At 41.0% G+C, this 18,168-nt stretch overlaps 1 protein-coding gene across 1 annotated transcript in view; it reads left to right on the top strand.

Annotated features, from left to right (window-relative positions):
* NRDC (nardilysin convertase) overlaps nt 1-18,168 on the top strand; it is a 47,254-nt gene that overhangs the window by 25,967 nt on the left and 3,119 nt on the right. The window contains exons 12-27 of the mRNA XM_006126447.2: nt 286-406; nt 492-550; nt 1,198-1,252; nt 2,679-2,783; nt 3,011-3,134; nt 3,705-3,791; nt 4,385-4,504; nt 6,148-6,199; nt 7,899-8,049; nt 10,862-10,989; nt 12,527-12,689; nt 14,320-14,351; nt 14,668-14,806; nt 15,716-15,763; nt 16,724-16,776; nt 17,225-17,308. Of these exons, the coding sequence (XP_006126509.2) occupies nt 286-406; nt 492-550; nt 1,198-1,252; nt 2,679-2,783; nt 3,011-3,134; nt 3,705-3,791; nt 4,385-4,504; nt 6,148-6,199; nt 7,899-8,049; nt 10,862-10,989; nt 12,527-12,689; nt 14,320-14,351; nt 14,668-14,806; nt 15,716-15,763; nt 16,724-16,776; nt 17,225-17,308 (1,521 nt within the window). The remainder of the gene's footprint in view (nt 1-285; nt 407-491; nt 551-1,197; nt 1,253-2,678; nt 2,784-3,010; nt 3,135-3,704; nt 3,792-4,384; nt 4,505-6,147; nt 6,200-7,898; nt 8,050-10,861; nt 10,990-12,526; nt 12,690-14,319; nt 14,352-14,667; nt 14,807-15,715; nt 15,764-16,723; nt 16,777-17,224; nt 17,309-18,168) is intronic.

Raw genomic sequence — 18,168 nt, 5'->3', positions numbered from 1 at the left:
ATTTGTTCTTTAAAGTATTTTTGGCTTATGCTAAATAAATGTCAAGAGGGTGTTTGCCCTTCTAAAATGTTTTTTTTCTCTTTTTAAATTTCTCAAAGCTCTGTATTATGTTGTGTGACTTGGTAGAAAGGTATCTTCTGGTAGCCTGTTTTGGTATCATTTTAAAGGACTGTCTGAAGGACTTTCAATTACACAAGTCAGAAATGAGCTCAAATCAGAGTACTGTTATTTCTTCAGGATAGCTTTTAACTGTAATAATTGATACTAGGTTTGATTCTTCAATAGATTTTGGGCTCTTGCGTTATATGGAGGAAATGGTGAGACAGGATTTGAACAAAACTCCACCTACTCTATCTTTAGCATTTCTGTGACTTTGACTGATGAAGGTTACAAGCACTTTTATGAGGTATACCTTATAACAGCTTGGATTTCAGATCATTTTGGTAATTTTCTTTGTCAAAAGAACTTCATCAGTTTGTCTTTGTCTTCAGGTTGCACATGTCGTATTTCAGTATCTGAAGATGTTACAGAAAAGAGGGCCAGATAAAAGGTAACCATTTAAATAATTTGTAGTGTTGCATCCTTTTACGATAACTTAATTGTTCCTAGCAGCCTTAAGGTAGACCAAGCAAGCCTGTTTTAAACAGAAATACGTGTCCACACAGCCTTTCACACTGGTTTAACTATATTTATTTTAAAACAATAGTATAGTTAAACTGGTATAACTTGGCATGTAGATATTCATTCCCTTAGTGGGAGACACACAAGCAAAAAGTGAAGAGTTCTGTTCTGAGGGAATTGTTAAAGAATTCCCTGCATGATGCATCCTTACCAAATAGTAAGCTCAAGCATTTCTGAATGTGGTATAGTAGTTAGTCTGAGACTAAAAGTCAGGAGTTCTAGGTTCTGTTTTCAGTTCTTCCACTAACTTGCTATCTCATCTTGACTGTTTCCATCTTTATTAAGGGGCTGATTTGCAGGAATATTGAGGGCAAACTTAACAAAGGTATAGTGCTTTGAGATTCCAACATAAAAGGAGTGATATGTGTATTTCAAGTACACTTCTCATCAGGTTACTAGGTCTCATAGATATCTGAACAATTATTATTGCGAAGAAACTAACTTGAATATCTACTCTGGTATCTTGTCTAGAAATGATGCAAGGTAATCAGGGAAACTCCTTTTTTCCTCTTACAGAATTTGGGAAGAGATCCAGAAGATTGAAGCTAATGAATTTCATTACCAAGAACAGGTAATAGTTAATCTTCAGGTTTTATTTTTTTTGGATAGAAAGAGAAGCCAATAACTCTCAAATTGCTGTTGGAAATTTCATGGAATAGATTGTAAGTGGATTTGCAAAATTCTGATCTCTCAACAATCTGAAAGCAAACTGAAATGAGGCAGAATGAGTATTAAAGAAATCACATTCTAGCTAGAGAAATAACGAGGCATCCCATGGCACCGTAGAGCCTGAACAGATTTATTAGGGCATAAGCTTTCATGGGTAAAGTGGGGTTTACCCAAAAAAGCTTATGCCCGAATAAATCTTTTCAGTCTCTAAGATGCCACAGGACGCCTGTATCTGCAAAAACAAGGAGAACATGGCTAGCCCTCTGAGACTTTTTAGCTATAGAACTGTTGGACTCGTGAAATTTAACAACTTTTGTTTCTTTGAACAAAACCAAAACACAGCTTGTGGGGGGCTGTGTGTGTGTGTGGTTTTTTTTAATATAGTGCTCTTGCAGCAGCAGTCATCTATCTTCATGTTTTGATCTTTTCTTGTTATAGTTAGTTTCTCTATCTTCTGATTTAGATTTAATCAATAATTTTACAACCTTGTCTTAATTACCAGTAAGGTGCTATGAATGCTTAATGATCACACTTTCCATACATTTCCTTCTTCCCCACTCTTCTCCCCATGTTTCTGCAATAGTTCCCAGGGCTGGGAAGCCACAGCGTGGCTGTGGATCCCCCTGGGGCAGGGGCAACAGGCAGGAAATAGGAATGTTAAATATCACTAAATGAATAGTCAAGTAACCTAACACATTTTTATTGGTTAGTTGACTATTCTCTAGTCCCTGGGTGCAGGGCTGGCAGCCAATGTGCTCTAGCCTCACTCCCACGGAGCCCCCCTGCCACTCCATGCTGCTGTCTCTGCACCCTGTATCAGAGGCAGCAGCGCAGGGTGCCAGGTGGTAGCTGGTCTGCAAGGGATGACAGTTTAAAAACTAGCACCCCTTGCGGACCAGCTGCCTGTTGTCCTGTGCTGCTGCCTCTAATAAAGGCTGTGCTGCTGCCTCCTGTCTGGAGTGGGACGGGGGCTGAGCTCCTAGACCCAGCTTGAGCTGGGCTGCTTGTCTGCCTGGCTCCTAGTACACTTTAAATGCAGAGCTGGAGCGGGGGGTGGTTCCACGCCTAAGACAAACCAGGACTGAACTGGGCTGCTGGCTAGCCTGCTGAAAAGCTTACTGGCTGGTGGGTGGGGGAGGAAATGTGTATAGTCTATAGCATTAACCTATAAGCTTTTGCTTATTAATTAATCGATTACACTCTTACACCCCTATCTGGAAACACCCAATCGCTTGTTTGGGACCGGTCAGGTCCCGAGGGTGTTGGACCAGGGAGGTCCAACCTGTATGTCAGATGTCTGCACATGTCACTGTTTTCCTCATTTACAGACTGATCCAGTTGATTATGTAGAAAGCCTTTGTGAAAATATGCAGTTGTTTGAGAAGGAGGACTTTTTGACGGGAGACCAGCTTCTGTTTGAATATAAGCCTGATGTAAGTAGGACTTTAGCTCTGAATGTGTAAATTGGGGAAATTTAGGCATTTGGAATGGGTTTTCTAGGTTACCTGTATCATGTCACTTTTTTAAATTTATTGCTTGCTTTAGGAGTAGATCTGTAATCTTTCTTCTGAATTTTCAGAGTAATTTTAAGTTTTTTACAGCTTGGCAGACATAGCTAAGGTTCATTTGAACTTAGATAGATGTTGGTTTATTTTTGTAGGTCATTGCTGATGCCCTTAACCAGCTTTGCCCTCAGAGAGCCAACCTGGTTCTGCTGTCTGCTTCCAATGAAGGAAAATGTAATCTAAAGGAGAGATGGTTTGGGACACAGTACAGTGAGGAAGGTAAAATGACCCTTTGAAATGTCTGAGAATTCAAAATGCTCATAGAAGCTATTTAATTGGGTGGTAATACAGCATGCAAGTACAGAGGAGTGCAGTGTGATTCTCAACTGGGACTTTGACCTTTTTTGAGTCATTAGAGCCTTAGGTATGCTTTGTGCTATTTTATAGCCACTCTTCTCTGTGGCATTGGCAGGTCCTTCTGTTACGGGTCTCTTTTTTGCAAGGTATATAGGGGACACTGAGTCTTCCAGTTCACTAAGACAGTATTGAATACAGATTAAAACAACACAGATAATAAAGACTAAGGCAACATGTTTTTCGTAGTGTGTGGTGCTAATGCACCCAGCCTTGAGTTGTAAGCATAAGTTTGCTTGAAGTGAGGTCTGAGCGGAGACCAGGAAGACCAACCAAGGGGCATCAGGAAAGGAGAGCTAGTCTTTTTTTTTGCAGACAAACACCAAGACAGACTAAAGAGAATAATTTTTTCTTTAAGGGTCAGCACCTGGATATTGATGCAATAACTTCCATGCTACTAAGTGTATCTGCTTTTAACTTTCATGTTTTTCACAGATATTGACAAATACTGGAGCGATTTATGGGCCAGTGACTTTCAGTTAAATGAGGACTTGCACCTCCCTGAAGAAAATAAATATATAGGTGGGTGAGACACTGGTATCTGGTGGACTCTTGTCACTTTTCCCTTCCCAAACATTCCATTTGCAAATAGTGGTTTTCCTAGGACATGATATTTTTTCCCTTTATTGTTAATGATTAGCTGGAATGATTAATGAAAAGATGGAAATATGTGTTCCTGAATTTTTAATAAAGCAAACTTATATAAGTTTAATTTTTTGGACTAATTTGACCTGACCGCTTGTCTCCAAAATATTGTCAGCACAAGCAGAGCAGCTAGGGTGCACACGTGAATCACTTGCCTGTAAGGATAGACAATGGTACTACTGAGAGAAAGCAAATATAGGGTTATTCCCTGCTCTGCACACCACATATTCTATTTAAGGCTCTGAATCTGTTAACCCCCCTTACCCGCACCTCCAGAACAAGATATAAAATGCCGCCTCCTCTTTACAGTGCAATGACCAATCCATACTTCACCAAAGAAAAGTGTGCAACTGAATGTACTATAGTGACAGGAGCGAGGAGAGCTGCTGCTTACAGTTTTGAAACCTGCATTTATGTTAATGGCTGTGGAATTGAGATACAGTAACCCACATATTCTGTTTCTTTATTAGCCACTGACTTTGCTCTGAAAGCACCTGATTGCCCGGAGTCAGAGTATCCTGTCAAAATATTAAGCACACAACAAGGCTGCCTGTGGTACCGGAAGGATGATAAATTCAAAATTCCCAAAGGTAATGCCTATTAACTGGTATATTACACACTGTGCAAAGCTTTTCACATGCAATAATAAGCATCTAAAATAGTTCTAGAAATGTATTTGGAGTTAGGACTTGCAGCTTAACTTTCTTCTGATTTTCAAACATCACTGAGCATCATTCCAATTGTCCTTGCCCTCATGAGCCTTTTTGGGTTTAACTCTTTGTTTAGGTGGCTTCAGGATGCTTGGTGTTCAGATTTTTACATTCATAGAGAGTTGGATTCATTCACTGCATAATCCATTTTTCCCTAGCTAGCTTCTGCTCCTTTTTCCTGCCACTCCTAGTTTGTCGGTGGTGGTGTTTGAGTTTGAGTTGTCGAATATAAGCCTGGAGGACATCCATTCCTCATTTAGGCTGTTTCATTGGATTTTGCTTGACTATTGTTTTGTAAGCCTGCTTGAAGTGATTGTTCATAAACTCTAGGTGCCACTTGCTTGCACTAGTAATTGTGGTAATTCCTAGAGGCCCTAGTGACTCAGCTCAGTTGTGTGCACACTACACATACATATACATGGTAGGGATGTGAACAGGTAACTGGTTAACTCTTACTCAGGAGCAGGTCTCCGCTGCGCTGTTGCTTCCACTCCCACACAAGGCTGCTAGAAGCTTAGTGCAGAAGCAGTGGGGCTGGAGCAGCTCCTAACTGCCTGTGTTCAATGAGTTAACTGGTTAAACTTAATGATTAACTAACTAAACAAGGTTTTACATCCCTAATCCACATATCCCAAAAAGGACAGTTCTAGCCCAAGATTTCAGCTTAGGCGGAGTATATTTCCGGGCTAGGTACCAAGAGGTCTGGATACTATGTAAAATGTAGAGCATTAGTATCTTTTAAATCAGCTCTCAGCATGCACCAGCTCCCAGGGAGCCAGTTGCTCCCCCGTGCTACTGCTTCTGTATGGGTAGGCAGGAGCTGTTATACTTAAAAGCTGGCTCCCGATGCATACCAGCTCCCGCGGAGTTGGGTGCCGCCCCGCAGTGCAAGTGGGTTTAACTGTGTATTTCAGCAGTTATACTATTACCTATTTACCTGCTTGTTAACATCCGTAGTTAGAAGAACTTTAGGCTTTTCCTTTAAACAGAAAATGTGATCTGGAATCATTGTTCCCACGTTTGAGTCTGTGTTGCCATTCTTGAATTATGTTTTCAAGCAGAATGGCATTTTAGTTTTCAGTGAATGATGGATGCCCTTTTAGGGTTTGTATATTTTTAGAAATTTTTGTACAGGCTTTACTTTGCTTTAAATAAAAGTACATTCATTTATTGCAAATACAATCTAAATGCATACAGTTTCTGCTCCAGTTCACACTCTGATTGTGTTGTCTGTTACCAAACAAATTATGCCTCTTTACAACCCTGACAGTATAAATAGATTTTTTTTTTCAAGGTTCAATTATTAGTAAGTATTTAGTTTAAGGAGTAAATGTGGAAAGAAGGAAACTACTTTGGTGATTTAATGTGGATGAAAATATTATCTCATCTGAGCAAACGTTACACATGGGGTTCAAATACAGTAACTAACTGGAAACAGCAAATGGTGTGAAGGAAAAAACAGTTGACTTGTTAAAACTGCCTGTAGTTGCTCATGTGTGTGTTTTTTGGCTCTTTTTTTCCAGCTTACATACGTTTTCATCTGATATCTCCACTGATACAGCAGTCTGCAGAGAAGTAAGAATTACCTTTCTGATGCTTATCTTGCAGAACAGTTAAAATTCCTAGACAGGGTTTTTAACACCCCCCTCCTTCCCCCCCCCCCCCCCCATCAGCTTGAAAATAGAACAGGGTTCTCAAACTGGTAGTCAGGGTCTCTGAGAGGGGTCATAAGCTGTCAACTTTCAAACTGTTTTGCCGCCAGCATTTATAATGCTGTTAAATATATTGAGTAGGTATTTTATATTTATATAGTGTGTGTTGGGGGGGGGGGGGGGAATCATAATCAGAGGCTTGCTATGTAAAAGGAGTCGTCAGTACAAAAGTTTTGAGAACCACTGAACGTTTCATCTTTCATGTTCTTTACAGTTCATTAGTTTTGGGGGAATGGTGTATTGGTGGGAGTGGAGAAATATTGGAGTGAAGAAGGAAAGTGAGATTTTTAGTGCAGTCTTCCCATGATCAAGGGCAGGGAAAGTGAGTGACAGTGAGTGACATGAGAGTAGTAGTGCATCTGCTAGAACAGAATGTTTCTGCAAAGGCTTTGTGCTGAAGAGTTACCTGTTAACATTGTAGCCAACAACTTGGAGGAAAAAGGGTTTAGATGAGGGGGAAATTAGATGGAGAGCAGCTATAATATGTGAGGATATTACACAGGCTTTGGATTACAGTTCAGCATATGTGCCTCATCGTCCCATTCAAGGCACCACTACACACCCCGAAGTGGGACTATCTGTTGTAACAAACAGCATAGCGACCTTATCAGAAGGGCACTAATAAGGAGCTGCAAAGGAGGAATGGTTTTTTTAAATATATCTTTGTGGAACTGATGTGCCTAGACCTATTGGTTAAGCTTCATGGTTAAGTGCAGGATCCTCCTCCTTGCTGCTACCTCTGTATCAGAGGCAGCAGCATGTGGGGGTGGGTGGGCAGGCGGGAGCCAGTGCTTGTGGGGAACTGATTTAAAAGTCAATTTCTTGCACGCACTGGCTCCTGCCTGCCTGTCTCTCCCTCGCCCCTCCTACTACTGTCTCTGATACAGAGACAACAGTGGGGGGGAGGAGGGGAAGGGAGAGAGGAAGAGAGCGGGCTCTGTGGGAGCTACCTCCCCAATGAGTAAACATGCAACTGCTTACTTTCAGCAGTTACATGTTTACCAGAATAAACACATTTTAAGATCCCTACTTTTTATACCTATTAGGATTTAATAACTTCAATTGTAACTCAAACTCACTCTCAGATTGCTTTAACATATTTTTATATCAACATCCTGATGATATTCAACAAACACATTTTATTATGAGCTGACATTGCTGAAAATCTGTATGCTTTATTCCAGATGATTTCAGCCACATATGCTAGACCACTTAGGTTGCTTACATGCTATCCTGATATGCCCCATAAAAGGGAATAGCTTCTCTTTTCTTATGCAAAGGTATTTTAATTAAAGCCAGAATGACTTGTAGGTAATCTTGTCTCTTAAATAAAGAGAGAAATTCATAGCTGTAGACTTAATTACCCAGAATTAAACTTCTTGCAGGATACAAATCTGTTTTTAAATTGGGTTCTATGATTTAAGTCATAAGTGTCTTTAGTTAACTAATTAAATGATTCTCAAGGACAACTCTGGGTATACCCTCAGAATTATTGACCTTATGGAGGCTTGTGGTTTTTCTCTCCCTTTCTGGTTTGCATTTTTACCCCTTTCTCTATGCAGCGTGGTGCTTTTTGATACTTTTGTGAACATTCTCACCCATAACCTTGCCGAGCCAGCATACGAAGCTGATGTTGCTCAACTGGAATACAAGCTGGTAGCCGGAGAACATGGTTTGGTCATTCGAGTGAAAGGATTCAATCATAAACTACCAGTAAGTACTAACAGCATGTTTGCTCTGCTTTGACTCAACCAGCCATCTGCTGGGCACCATTTTCTAAACGGTTCATAGTTCTGTCCTTAACTATTGGTGTCTGTTAGCGATCTTAAAGCCCACTAATGGTTTTGTATGCAGTAAAACAAAGTCATCTTGCTGAGATGCTCATAAATCTGCAAGAGCAGAGAGAGAGAATGTGAGTTCGCATGTCAGTAAGAAGGTATAGTGAGAGTGAGTGATGCTGGTAGAGGTGCAGGGGGAGTCCACCAAGCATGAAGTGCAGCAGAGGTTCAAGAGAGCTGGTCGTGGAATAGTGTTCTGTAGAGGTGATCAGATTAACTCAGTCTGGCCATGATCAGGGGAAACTGCAAAATACATTCCTATTTGATCACTTCTACCTCCATGACTAGTGACACTGTCAAAATCAAGTGTCTCCTCTTATCTCCGTCCAAAACTAAAAAGAAGAAAAACTTCTCTCAAACAAAACTTCTGATAAAAAGAAAAGCACTAGAGACTTTTGACATTCAGTAGGGATTTTGATATTGTTGGTGTATTTTACGTAGAAGGCACTCAGAGATATGGTGACAGGTGGCAACACGATAGCCTAAAACAGATATTGTCTGCGTTAATGCTCTGCCTTTCCTTCTCCTCTGATCCAAAATGAGTATTTTTAGTAAGAGTTTTTCTGCTGTCTTCCTGGTCTTACATATTCAACTGTATTTCCTGTGTCTCAAATAATCTTTACTGAATAATCTAGTTGGGTTTTTACACTCAGAAACACCAAGCACTCTTCATAGTTGTAGAGCTGTTGAGGCAGCTGTAGGCACTTCTAAATAAAACTTTGAACATTCCTTTTCACTATACACTTCACTAAGTAGTAGATAAAGTTACTCAGACTACTAAGGATGTTGGCTATCGGTTAACTGAATAGTCGACTAACCACATGCATTTTTAGCAGTTAGTTGACTATTTTGTGGTCCATGAGGGCAGGGCCCATTTTAAAAACAGCTCCCCTCACAGACTGGCTGCCTGCTGTCACCTCTGGTACAGAGGTAGCAGGATGGGGTGGCAGAAGTCCCTGTCTGCGTGGGGTCTGAGCCATCGACAGGCTGCATAGGTGGAAGGGAGTGTGGGAAGTTGCCCCAAAGTAGTCTGTCTGCAGTGGCCCAGGCTGGGCCCCTGGGGGCGCAGGGGCTGCTGCTGCGAAGGTGGAGGAAGCAGTGCAGAGCCTGTGCTGGGAATTTGGCTTTTAAGCCAGCTCCCCCAGCATCATCTCCTGCTTCTAAAATAAGTCTAGGCTTCTTGGTTAATCAGCTGGTCGACTGCTTATTCGCATCGCTAGAGATTACTGCTATAAAATTCAGTTTCCAGGTATTTTTAAGTTTTCCAAATCTCTTTTGAGCAGCAGCTTTCCACACTTTTGTGGATTTATTTAAAATGAGGAAAAACTGGTGTGGAGGATGGGTGTTAAGTATAGGACAGTGCAGGAAAAATATTATTTACATACATTGTTCATCTGCAAGCCAGAAGGTGAACAAATCAGACTTGCATGCATACTATTATTGTCTGTGAGAACAGTCTACTAGATGAACTTGGAGCAGGAGGTAGAATTAAGTTAAAACTAAGCAATTAAAAGCTACTCCTGAGTATGCTTGCTTGGATCTAAGATTTTTATTAGAGGTTAACAAATTTTCACTCCACACCTCACTCCTCCTTCTCTGCTGCTTACATAGCAACCTCAAATGCTGTTGCTGTCTGGATGCTGATGGGCATTGATGAGGGAGAAGTGCTTATCTGTACTACAACTATTACTGGGTCAAGGGACATGGTTACAACACTATTCAAACTTGTGGGGTAGACCAAAGTTAAGTTGAAAGTGTTGGACAGTTCAGATTGTAGCTGGCACTTGATTAGTAGTAGTATATATGGGACTAACACGTATTCTTTGAAATATACAGAGCAGAATCTTCAACCGAGAGAGAAGGAAAATCAGGGGTGTAGAGCGAATTGAGGCTCTGATTTGAACTGTATCCTGTAACTTTTTACGCATTCTCAGCTTCCCTTAATAAACGCCATTTTAAAAAAAGTACTTTTTTCCCCTCTGAGGAAATACAGTAGTCAAAATAAACTAATAAGGCAACAGAACATTGAAGGTGACCTGCAAACGAGGGATAATAGAATTGTGCGTGCATATATAAGATTTTTGTCCTTGTCCTTTTTACTTTAGATTCAGAATTAATGATATTTCTAGTCTTCCCTGTTGTGTCGGGGCATTGCTGGGGAATCAGAGTACTTGACTGGGAGCTTTTGCAGCCCTCCACCACAGGGGCATAAGTGGGGAATCTTTCACAAGAGGAGGTTTTTTTTTTTCCCCCAAACATTTGAAATTCCACATAATCAAAATAGACCCTGGAGATTTTAACATTCTGACTGAACACTCTTTCCCTTGTGATGTTCAGATATTTTGTGATGTCATCATAGTAATTCTGTAGTTGCCCGAAAAATATGAATTAATATATGGAGATATACCCCTCTCATAGAACCTGGAGAGATAGTCCAGTCCCCTGCCCCCACAGCAGGACCAAGTACTGTCCCTGACAGATTTTCCCCAGATCCCTAAATGGCCCCCTCAAGGATTGAGCTCTCAATCCTGGGTTTAGCAGGCCAATGCTCAAACCACTGAGCTATCCCTCCCTTCAGAAAAGGTTCTGAATTTATAATACAGAAAAAAGGTTTAGAATTAATTTATTTACTTAGTCAAATGTTCTCCAGTTGACAAAAATAATTTAGAAAACAATTTTTCTTTCAGCTACTGTTTCAACTCATCATCGACCACTTGTCTGACTTCAGCTTTACCCCAGCCGTTTTTGAGATGATAACAGAGCAGCTAAAAAAGACCTATTTTAATATCCTCATCAAACCGGAGACCCTGGCCAAGTGAGTGCCTATGGGGAGATTAAATAGATGGACTTAATCTGACCTAGGTGGAGGTACAGGCTGAGTGGAGTTTACTCTGGTTTTAGTACATTGTCCTGCTAGAACTTTGTAGCCATTGTTACAAAGAAAAATTGTGTAGTGTTCTGCCTGGCCAGTTATAAAATGACTCTGCATCTTTAATAGAGAACGGAATTTAAATGGTAACATTCTGCTTTATGATAAGTGCTGACGTAGCTGAGTAGATGATAAAGCAGAAGTGTTTTTTCATTCATACAAGGGTAGGTATTAAGTAAATTACAGTGCAAAAGAAGTTAGTATAAAACAGTTCTCAGTAATCAAGAGAGGATGGCTTGAGTGGTGTGATTTGAGACTAATAGAATCAGTTTGTAAAATTAACTCTGGACTAATATTACAGAAAGTTGCCAGTCTATTTCACAGTTAGAGGAGGGTTGGTAAAAACATTCTTATGATACATTAATACTTCATCAATTTCATGGGCCTTCATCTGACACCATTTCTATAAAAGTACATTTAAGACACTTGTGCAGGCCTATGCTTGACATCATTTTGAATTAAGAATTGTGGAAAATCTGATTTTATTCTCCCGAACAAAATTATTTTTGATTTACTGAAAGCTGCCGTGGATACCTGCATGGAGTCTCTAAAGTGGTTTTTTCTCTGCTCATAACAACAATGCAGTTATCCTTTTAAGATGACAGAAGTGAGCAGAAAAATGCCCATCTCAGAACAAAGATATAATTGTCTCATTACCATAGACCACAGATTACATTAATTTTGTTAATTGGGAATCATGTTTAATGTCTAAAACTGCTTCTAAAATCATATAGGCCTTTTACCTCCTGTTCCAAAACACAAATGATACACCATGTAAAGAGAAAATTCATCCCTTTCCTGGTGGTTGGTGCTATTAATTAAAGAAACTAGTAATAAAATGGATCAGTCTACACCCTTGGGCTGCTCATGAGCTCAAGAATGGTGTGTCAATACAGTCAGTGCAGAAGCCTGCCTCTCTCTCTCTTCCTTCCAGCTTGATATTTCTGGCAGATGGAAGATGGGTCTGGGCTGGCTTCTGCTCTTTTTGGCTGAACCCTGTAACCAACTGCCTTGTTTTGATACAGGCCAGGTCTGCTTTAGTGGAGAAAAATCAATGTAAGATACACAATTGCAGCTATGACAATTGCATAGCTAGAGCCGGCTTACCTCACATTCCCCCTCTCCCCCCCCATTCCCGGGGTGGCCCCATAGCAGGACTTCCCTTACTCCTTGCAAACATGATTTAGCTTTCAGTGTTTTCCCCAAGGACAACCCAGAGCAGGGCTACAGGAATCACAGATTACCTGAGGCATTTTGGAGATGAAGCAGGGCAGAAATCCCAGGGCAGACTGATCAGTACTTGATATTTCTAGTTAGGATTAGCTGAAATGATGCTGGTCATGGACCCTGGGTATAAGAAATTAAGGGCTGTAAATCCTTGATGGGGAACATCCTGAACTAAATATTTTTTCTTTTGTTACAGAAATGTGCGTCTCTTAATTTTGGAGCACGGCAGATGGTCTATGATAGATAAATATGAGACATTAATGAAGGGCCTTTCCATCGAGTCTCTCTCGTCCTTTGTTAAGGCTTTCAAATCTCAACTCTTTGTAGAGGGTCTTGTACAAGGAAACTTCACAAGCAGAGTGAGTACTATCCTGCTCAGCTGAAGCCAAAATTGAGTTCAGAAAGTGATTTAAACACAGTTGGCACAAACCCTGTTTCACCAGCATATGGTTTTATCTCCACTGGCAGTTTTGGAGATATCTCACATAGGTGCAGATCCCCTATTAATGTCTTGGGGAGACTTTTATGTAGAACTGGCCACTAGTGATTTTATCCATGCTGGCTACACATGCTCAGTAATTTTTAAACTCCTGGTATTGATGGCATGTTGATTTAAACACTTCAGTGCTGGTGCAACTGTGAAAGTTCTCTAAAACTGTCAGTGCAGTTAGTCTGTATGTGGCAGGATGTTATATGGCAGGGCTACTCAACTTGAGAAGCTCTAGTGGCCACAACAATATCGCCTAGGGCCACAACTTAAGTGTGGTTGCATATACATGCAAATATATGTAAATAGCTTCTTTCACACTGATGGGCATGAATACAAAGATGAAGGCAAGACTACTCAACACGTAGACCCTATTTAAGGCAGCTCTGCTGATATTAATAAAATGCAATATTTACCCGATTTCCACCCACATGACAGCACTTTTAATGAACAATGATCGTCTGGGAATTTAACTACTAAAATGTGAATCAACAGAAGACCGATATTGATTACTCTTGTTTTGGCTCCCACCCACGTAACCCTCAACTTGCACTGCAGGCTGCAAACAAATGGGCCACATGCGCATGTTGAGTAGCCCTGTTATACGGTGTCTCTGGGGTCCAATATCATTCTGGTTACTCTCTCCACTGGTACTGTAGTCCACTGTAGACAGACTAGGTCAGGCCTATGGCAGGATCAGGCAAACAAGCTTTTTAGAACTTGGATACAGCAGGGTTTGAACCCCTCCATGCAGCAACATAAACATGGCCACTGAAGCACAAAACTTGCAGTCTTCACTTTATGCCCATCAGTTTGGCCGTGGTCTGTCAAGCCTTTTGGGAAAAGGAGCACACTTGGTGGGGGTGGGGATTCTTGTAAGGACAAATGTGACCACATGGATTATAGGGGAAGTTGAGATTCAGTTATGGTTCTTACTGAGTCTTTATTTGCAATGTATTTGGTCTTAAGTGCTGTAGTTTGAGTTAAATACATTTCAGAACCCTGGATGTCCTGCAGTCGCACAGTGAGGTTCTGCAGCATTTTACCATAAGCTCTGCTTTTTTGCTCATTTGCTGGCAGTGCCCCAGAAGGGGCCCAACCTGCTCCTGCGTCGCTTTCCCACTTACCTCCTACTTTTTGTGCATATCTGTTGCTGCTAACATCTGTTAGCTTCTCTGTACAACATTTCTCTCATTTAGTTAACTCTTTCCTAACTTCCACATTGTCCTCGCTGCAAACTCCCAGAGAAGAGACTGGATTGGAGAGGTCTTTTTCCTCCCAGTGTAACACAGATCACACTGTACTGTCACATTGTAGGGGAAGAAGTGATTTGTGCTGAGTTAACCTCTGACCGAATGCTGTGATATGTGGCAAGTCTGGGGAAGACTGGGCACTTCTGTGTTTGCTGGTTCCTTTCTGGAGGCTGTAGTATATATTGGGACTGCTACCTAATAGGCTACTAATTCCATTCTCCAAAGTAACTCTTTATGCTTTATCTTTAGGAATCAAGGGATTTTCTGAATTATGTTGTTCAGTGAGTATTTCTCTTTCACCTTTTACCCCAGATGGAACTATAATTACATTACAAAGCCCTGAACCTTTCTTTTTTGGGGGGTGAGAAGAAATGTTGGAAATAGTTGGAATCTCCTGACCACTTTTTTGAAGAATTGGTCACAATTTTCTGGAAATCTGGTTTTAGTCAGATTTGATGGCAGCAAGATGTGTTTCTAATTTTTGGAAGTGGGAGGGGATTGTAATTTGACGTGGGGTATCTGGAATATGAACATGGTTTTGTTGTTTTGGTTTAGGAATGGGAGGTATTGAGTCTTTACTGTTTGGACTCTCTTTAGAAAGCTGCAGTTCAGCCCCTTGCTACACCCATGTCCTGTTCAGTTTCGAGTGGTGGACCTGCCTAACACACACCTACTCTGCAAGGTGAAGGCCCTTAACAAAGGTGATGCCAACTCAGAAGTGACAGTCTATTACCAGGTACTGTTCATTATTTGAGTAAGCTCATTTTTTTTTCTTGTAACTGCTGCTTGTTATTCTGATGGCTCTTCTAATCTAGACTTCACATCAGTTCTCCAGCCGTTATTTTCTACAATATGTTCTGAATTCTAAGTTACCCTGTAAACAGAATCCCCATGAACAAGGCCCAGGTTGTTAATAAAACGTTGTTAATGAAGTTATAGTTTGTATTATTTGGGTGAGCAATCTAGAACTATTACTTCTCAGAGGGGCAGCTGTGTTAGTCTGTAACTTTAAAAATGTAGTCCTGTGGCATTTTAGAGACTAACAAAAATATATATAGTATGAGCTTTTGTGGGTAAAATCCACTTCATCAGGTGAACTTGAGGGGAAAGAAAAAACAAATCTAAGCTTGAAGCACATAGGCTGCAAGTAGAGAAGAGGTTGCTGATCTATAATCCTGTTCTATGTTCCTTGTAGAATAAAGCTTGTTTCTGGTGGTTTGTCTAAGTGGGTCTCGTCTGAGTTGTGTAAAAAGTCACAAGGCTTCCCCTATGGGCTAGTGAACAGGAGAAGCTACATTTTTAGCTAGATCTGTTACATTGTATGCAGGTATTTCATCCTCTTCCATCTTAATACTGCCTTCCTCCCCAGACTGTCTCCTTACCTCTCTGTTCTCTGATTGCCTTGAAGTTGCATTTCCACCCTTGCAGTGATCTCTCTCTCTCCCATGAACAGACCCTTGTCTCTTGCTCAGGGAGCTGTTTTGAGCACACATCAGATGCCAGAAAGGCTGAATTCTTTTGTTGCAAATTGCTTAGCGCTGAAATCTATCCCGAGTTTTTTCTTTCTTAATGAGGCCATTCTAGTGACATAGCTCTACCCTTTCCATGAGAAAATCCTAACTGCTTTCAATTTTTTTTCTTTTAGTCTGGAGCTAGGAGTTTAAGAGAATACACCCTTATGGAACTGCTCGTGGTAAGTTTTTTTTTTTTTTTTTGCTCCTTTCCTAACATATCTTGAATGCTTATTAAGATGCAACCCCAAAAGCTCCTGCTTTCAAAACAATGGCTGGTGTCACAACACTGCTACAGATGAAAATAAATCACAGGTGAGACACATAGTGCCTGAGATTTGTTCTAATGAATCTTTTACTTCCTTTCTGGATGTTGGGGATACTGCTGTGTGCGCTCACGGAAAAATGAGCCATTTCAAACAGCATAAATGAGACATTTCACTCAGCAAATGAACGAAGCGAGCTTGCTTCCTTCCGTACACTAATGTGTCTGAATATCAGGGTCTCTAGAACTACCATTACTTTACCCTTCCCTACTTTTCTCCAATTCCTTTCTGAAATGGAAGCAGGGAGAATCATTGAGGCTTTAGGTTATGGCACTGCAGGGGTGCAGCTGTAGCATTTTAGTGAAAATACCACTATGTCAATGAGAGATTTCGTGTCCGTGTAATCCACCTCCCCAAAGGTGGCCGCCATGTCAACAAGACAGCTTTTCCTGTCCACATAGTACTGTCTATACTGGGCATTGGGTTGGTGTAACAAAGGTTAAGTCTACACTGCCAGTTCATTTTACTGCACTGCAACTTTATGGCTTAGGAAAAACACCCTCCCCCTGAGTGCAAGTTACAGTGCTGAAAAGCACCAGTGTAAAATGGGCTTCAGCACTGGGAATCATGCTCTCATATACTTGTGAAAGTGGATTATGTAGAGCACTGGGAGACCCCTCTCCCCCAGTGCTACTGCTGTGGCTGCGTTTTAAACTTTCAAGTGTAGACAGAGCCTACGTTGCTCAGGTGTGTGTTAGTGTAGGCCTGGTCTCCATCTCTTTTCACTGTTTCCTGTTTGACTCTTTTTTGTGCCAAGCCTAAACCAGAACTGCTGTACATAGCAATGTCTTCTGATGGACTCATACTTTATTTCAGATGCACATGGAGGAGCCTTGCTTTGACTTCTTGCGAACCAAGCAAACCCTTGGGTAAGTCTGCTGTACTGGGGGTACTGCAAGTTCAGCTTTTTATTATAATTCAGTTCTGTGTATCCACGCTGTATATTGGCTGTCACCTGTCAGTGGCTGAAAGTAGTGTAACATACCACAATCAAAACTGGCAGCATTCTTTGACACTATTTTTAAGTAAATGGCTTTGGTGCCCTTGGAAAAAGGGCAAGGTTGTGCACTTTCACAGATCTGGGTGGCAGGTTAAGCATCTTACAAAGCCCAAAAACGATTTGCTGAACAAGAAGAGGTCCAGACCATTTGATGCAACCGATCTGGTTTGTTATTTGAGTGAATCTCTTGCATTGATAAGACACCTCTTTGTCAATATTTGGATATAAAGTATTAGCAATGTTCTGATTTCATAGCTATGGATGGTAAATGTAAAATAGCTTGAACTAGTGGAATGACTTTCTTCTTTTGGTTTAAGCTACCATGTGTACCCGACCTGTAGGAATACATCTGGGATTCTCGGGTTCTCTGTTACTGTAGCGACACAAGCAACAAAGTACAAGTAAGTCTCTTACTAATTAAAGGGACTACATGTTGATTCCATCTTGGGGCCCTTTGAATTCTGAGATGCCTCACAGCTAACCTCTGTAGATTTTGGCTGGAGTAGTAGCTGCTTATAACCTTTCAAGTAGATAGGCCATGAAGGTCTCTCCTAAAGGTCACCAGAGCACAAATGGAGGTGGAGCACCTCATCTCTGGAAACAGCCTGGCACGCTGTTACACAAACAGGGTTCAAAGCTAGGGGTGATTTGAGAGAGCCTCCCTGATGGACTCAAGTGTTAAGAAGATGAAATAAGTGCTCTTAACTCTGAAATTGGACTGAGTCTGGTGCAGCATATAGGGCTTTATATAACAAATATGATATCTTGAAATGCATCAAAAAGCTAATTGGAAGCCATTGGAATCACAGGTGCAATGTGCTCCAGACAAGAAGCCTGGCTTAGCAAGTGGGGGCATTATGCAAAGCTTCTAGGTATAGCTACAAACACGCTGACCTAGATTCCCCCATTCAGCAAAGTAACTTTAAGCATGTGTTTTGCTGAATTGAGACCTTAAGCAGGAGCTGGTAAAAAGATGGTGTGGAGAACTGGGTATGCTCCACAGCTGAGGAGAGATGGTAACTCCTTACCAGCAAAAAGCAGCACTCCAAATTGGAATTCAAACTACAATGAAGGGAGGGATATTAACACTCATTTGATAGTGCAGTTGGTTGGAGTGCTGTTTCTCTATTTTTTGATCCCTGCATTATTCTTATGGATATTAATGCATAGCTCTTGATGATGATGAATACTGAAAATAACAATGGGGAATTTATTTGTGATGCTGTAGGAAGTGAATAGAATGCGATGAAATAATTGAAAG

Source organism: Pelodiscus sinensis, chromosome 9 (genome assembly GCF_049634645.1).
Source record: "Pelodiscus sinensis isolate JC-2024 chromosome 9, ASM4963464v1, whole genome shotgun sequence".
Lineage (NCBI taxonomy): Eukaryota > Metazoa > Chordata > Testudines > Trionychidae > Pelodiscus > Pelodiscus sinensis.
This window is presented reverse-complemented; position numbering and strand designations above follow the sequence as displayed.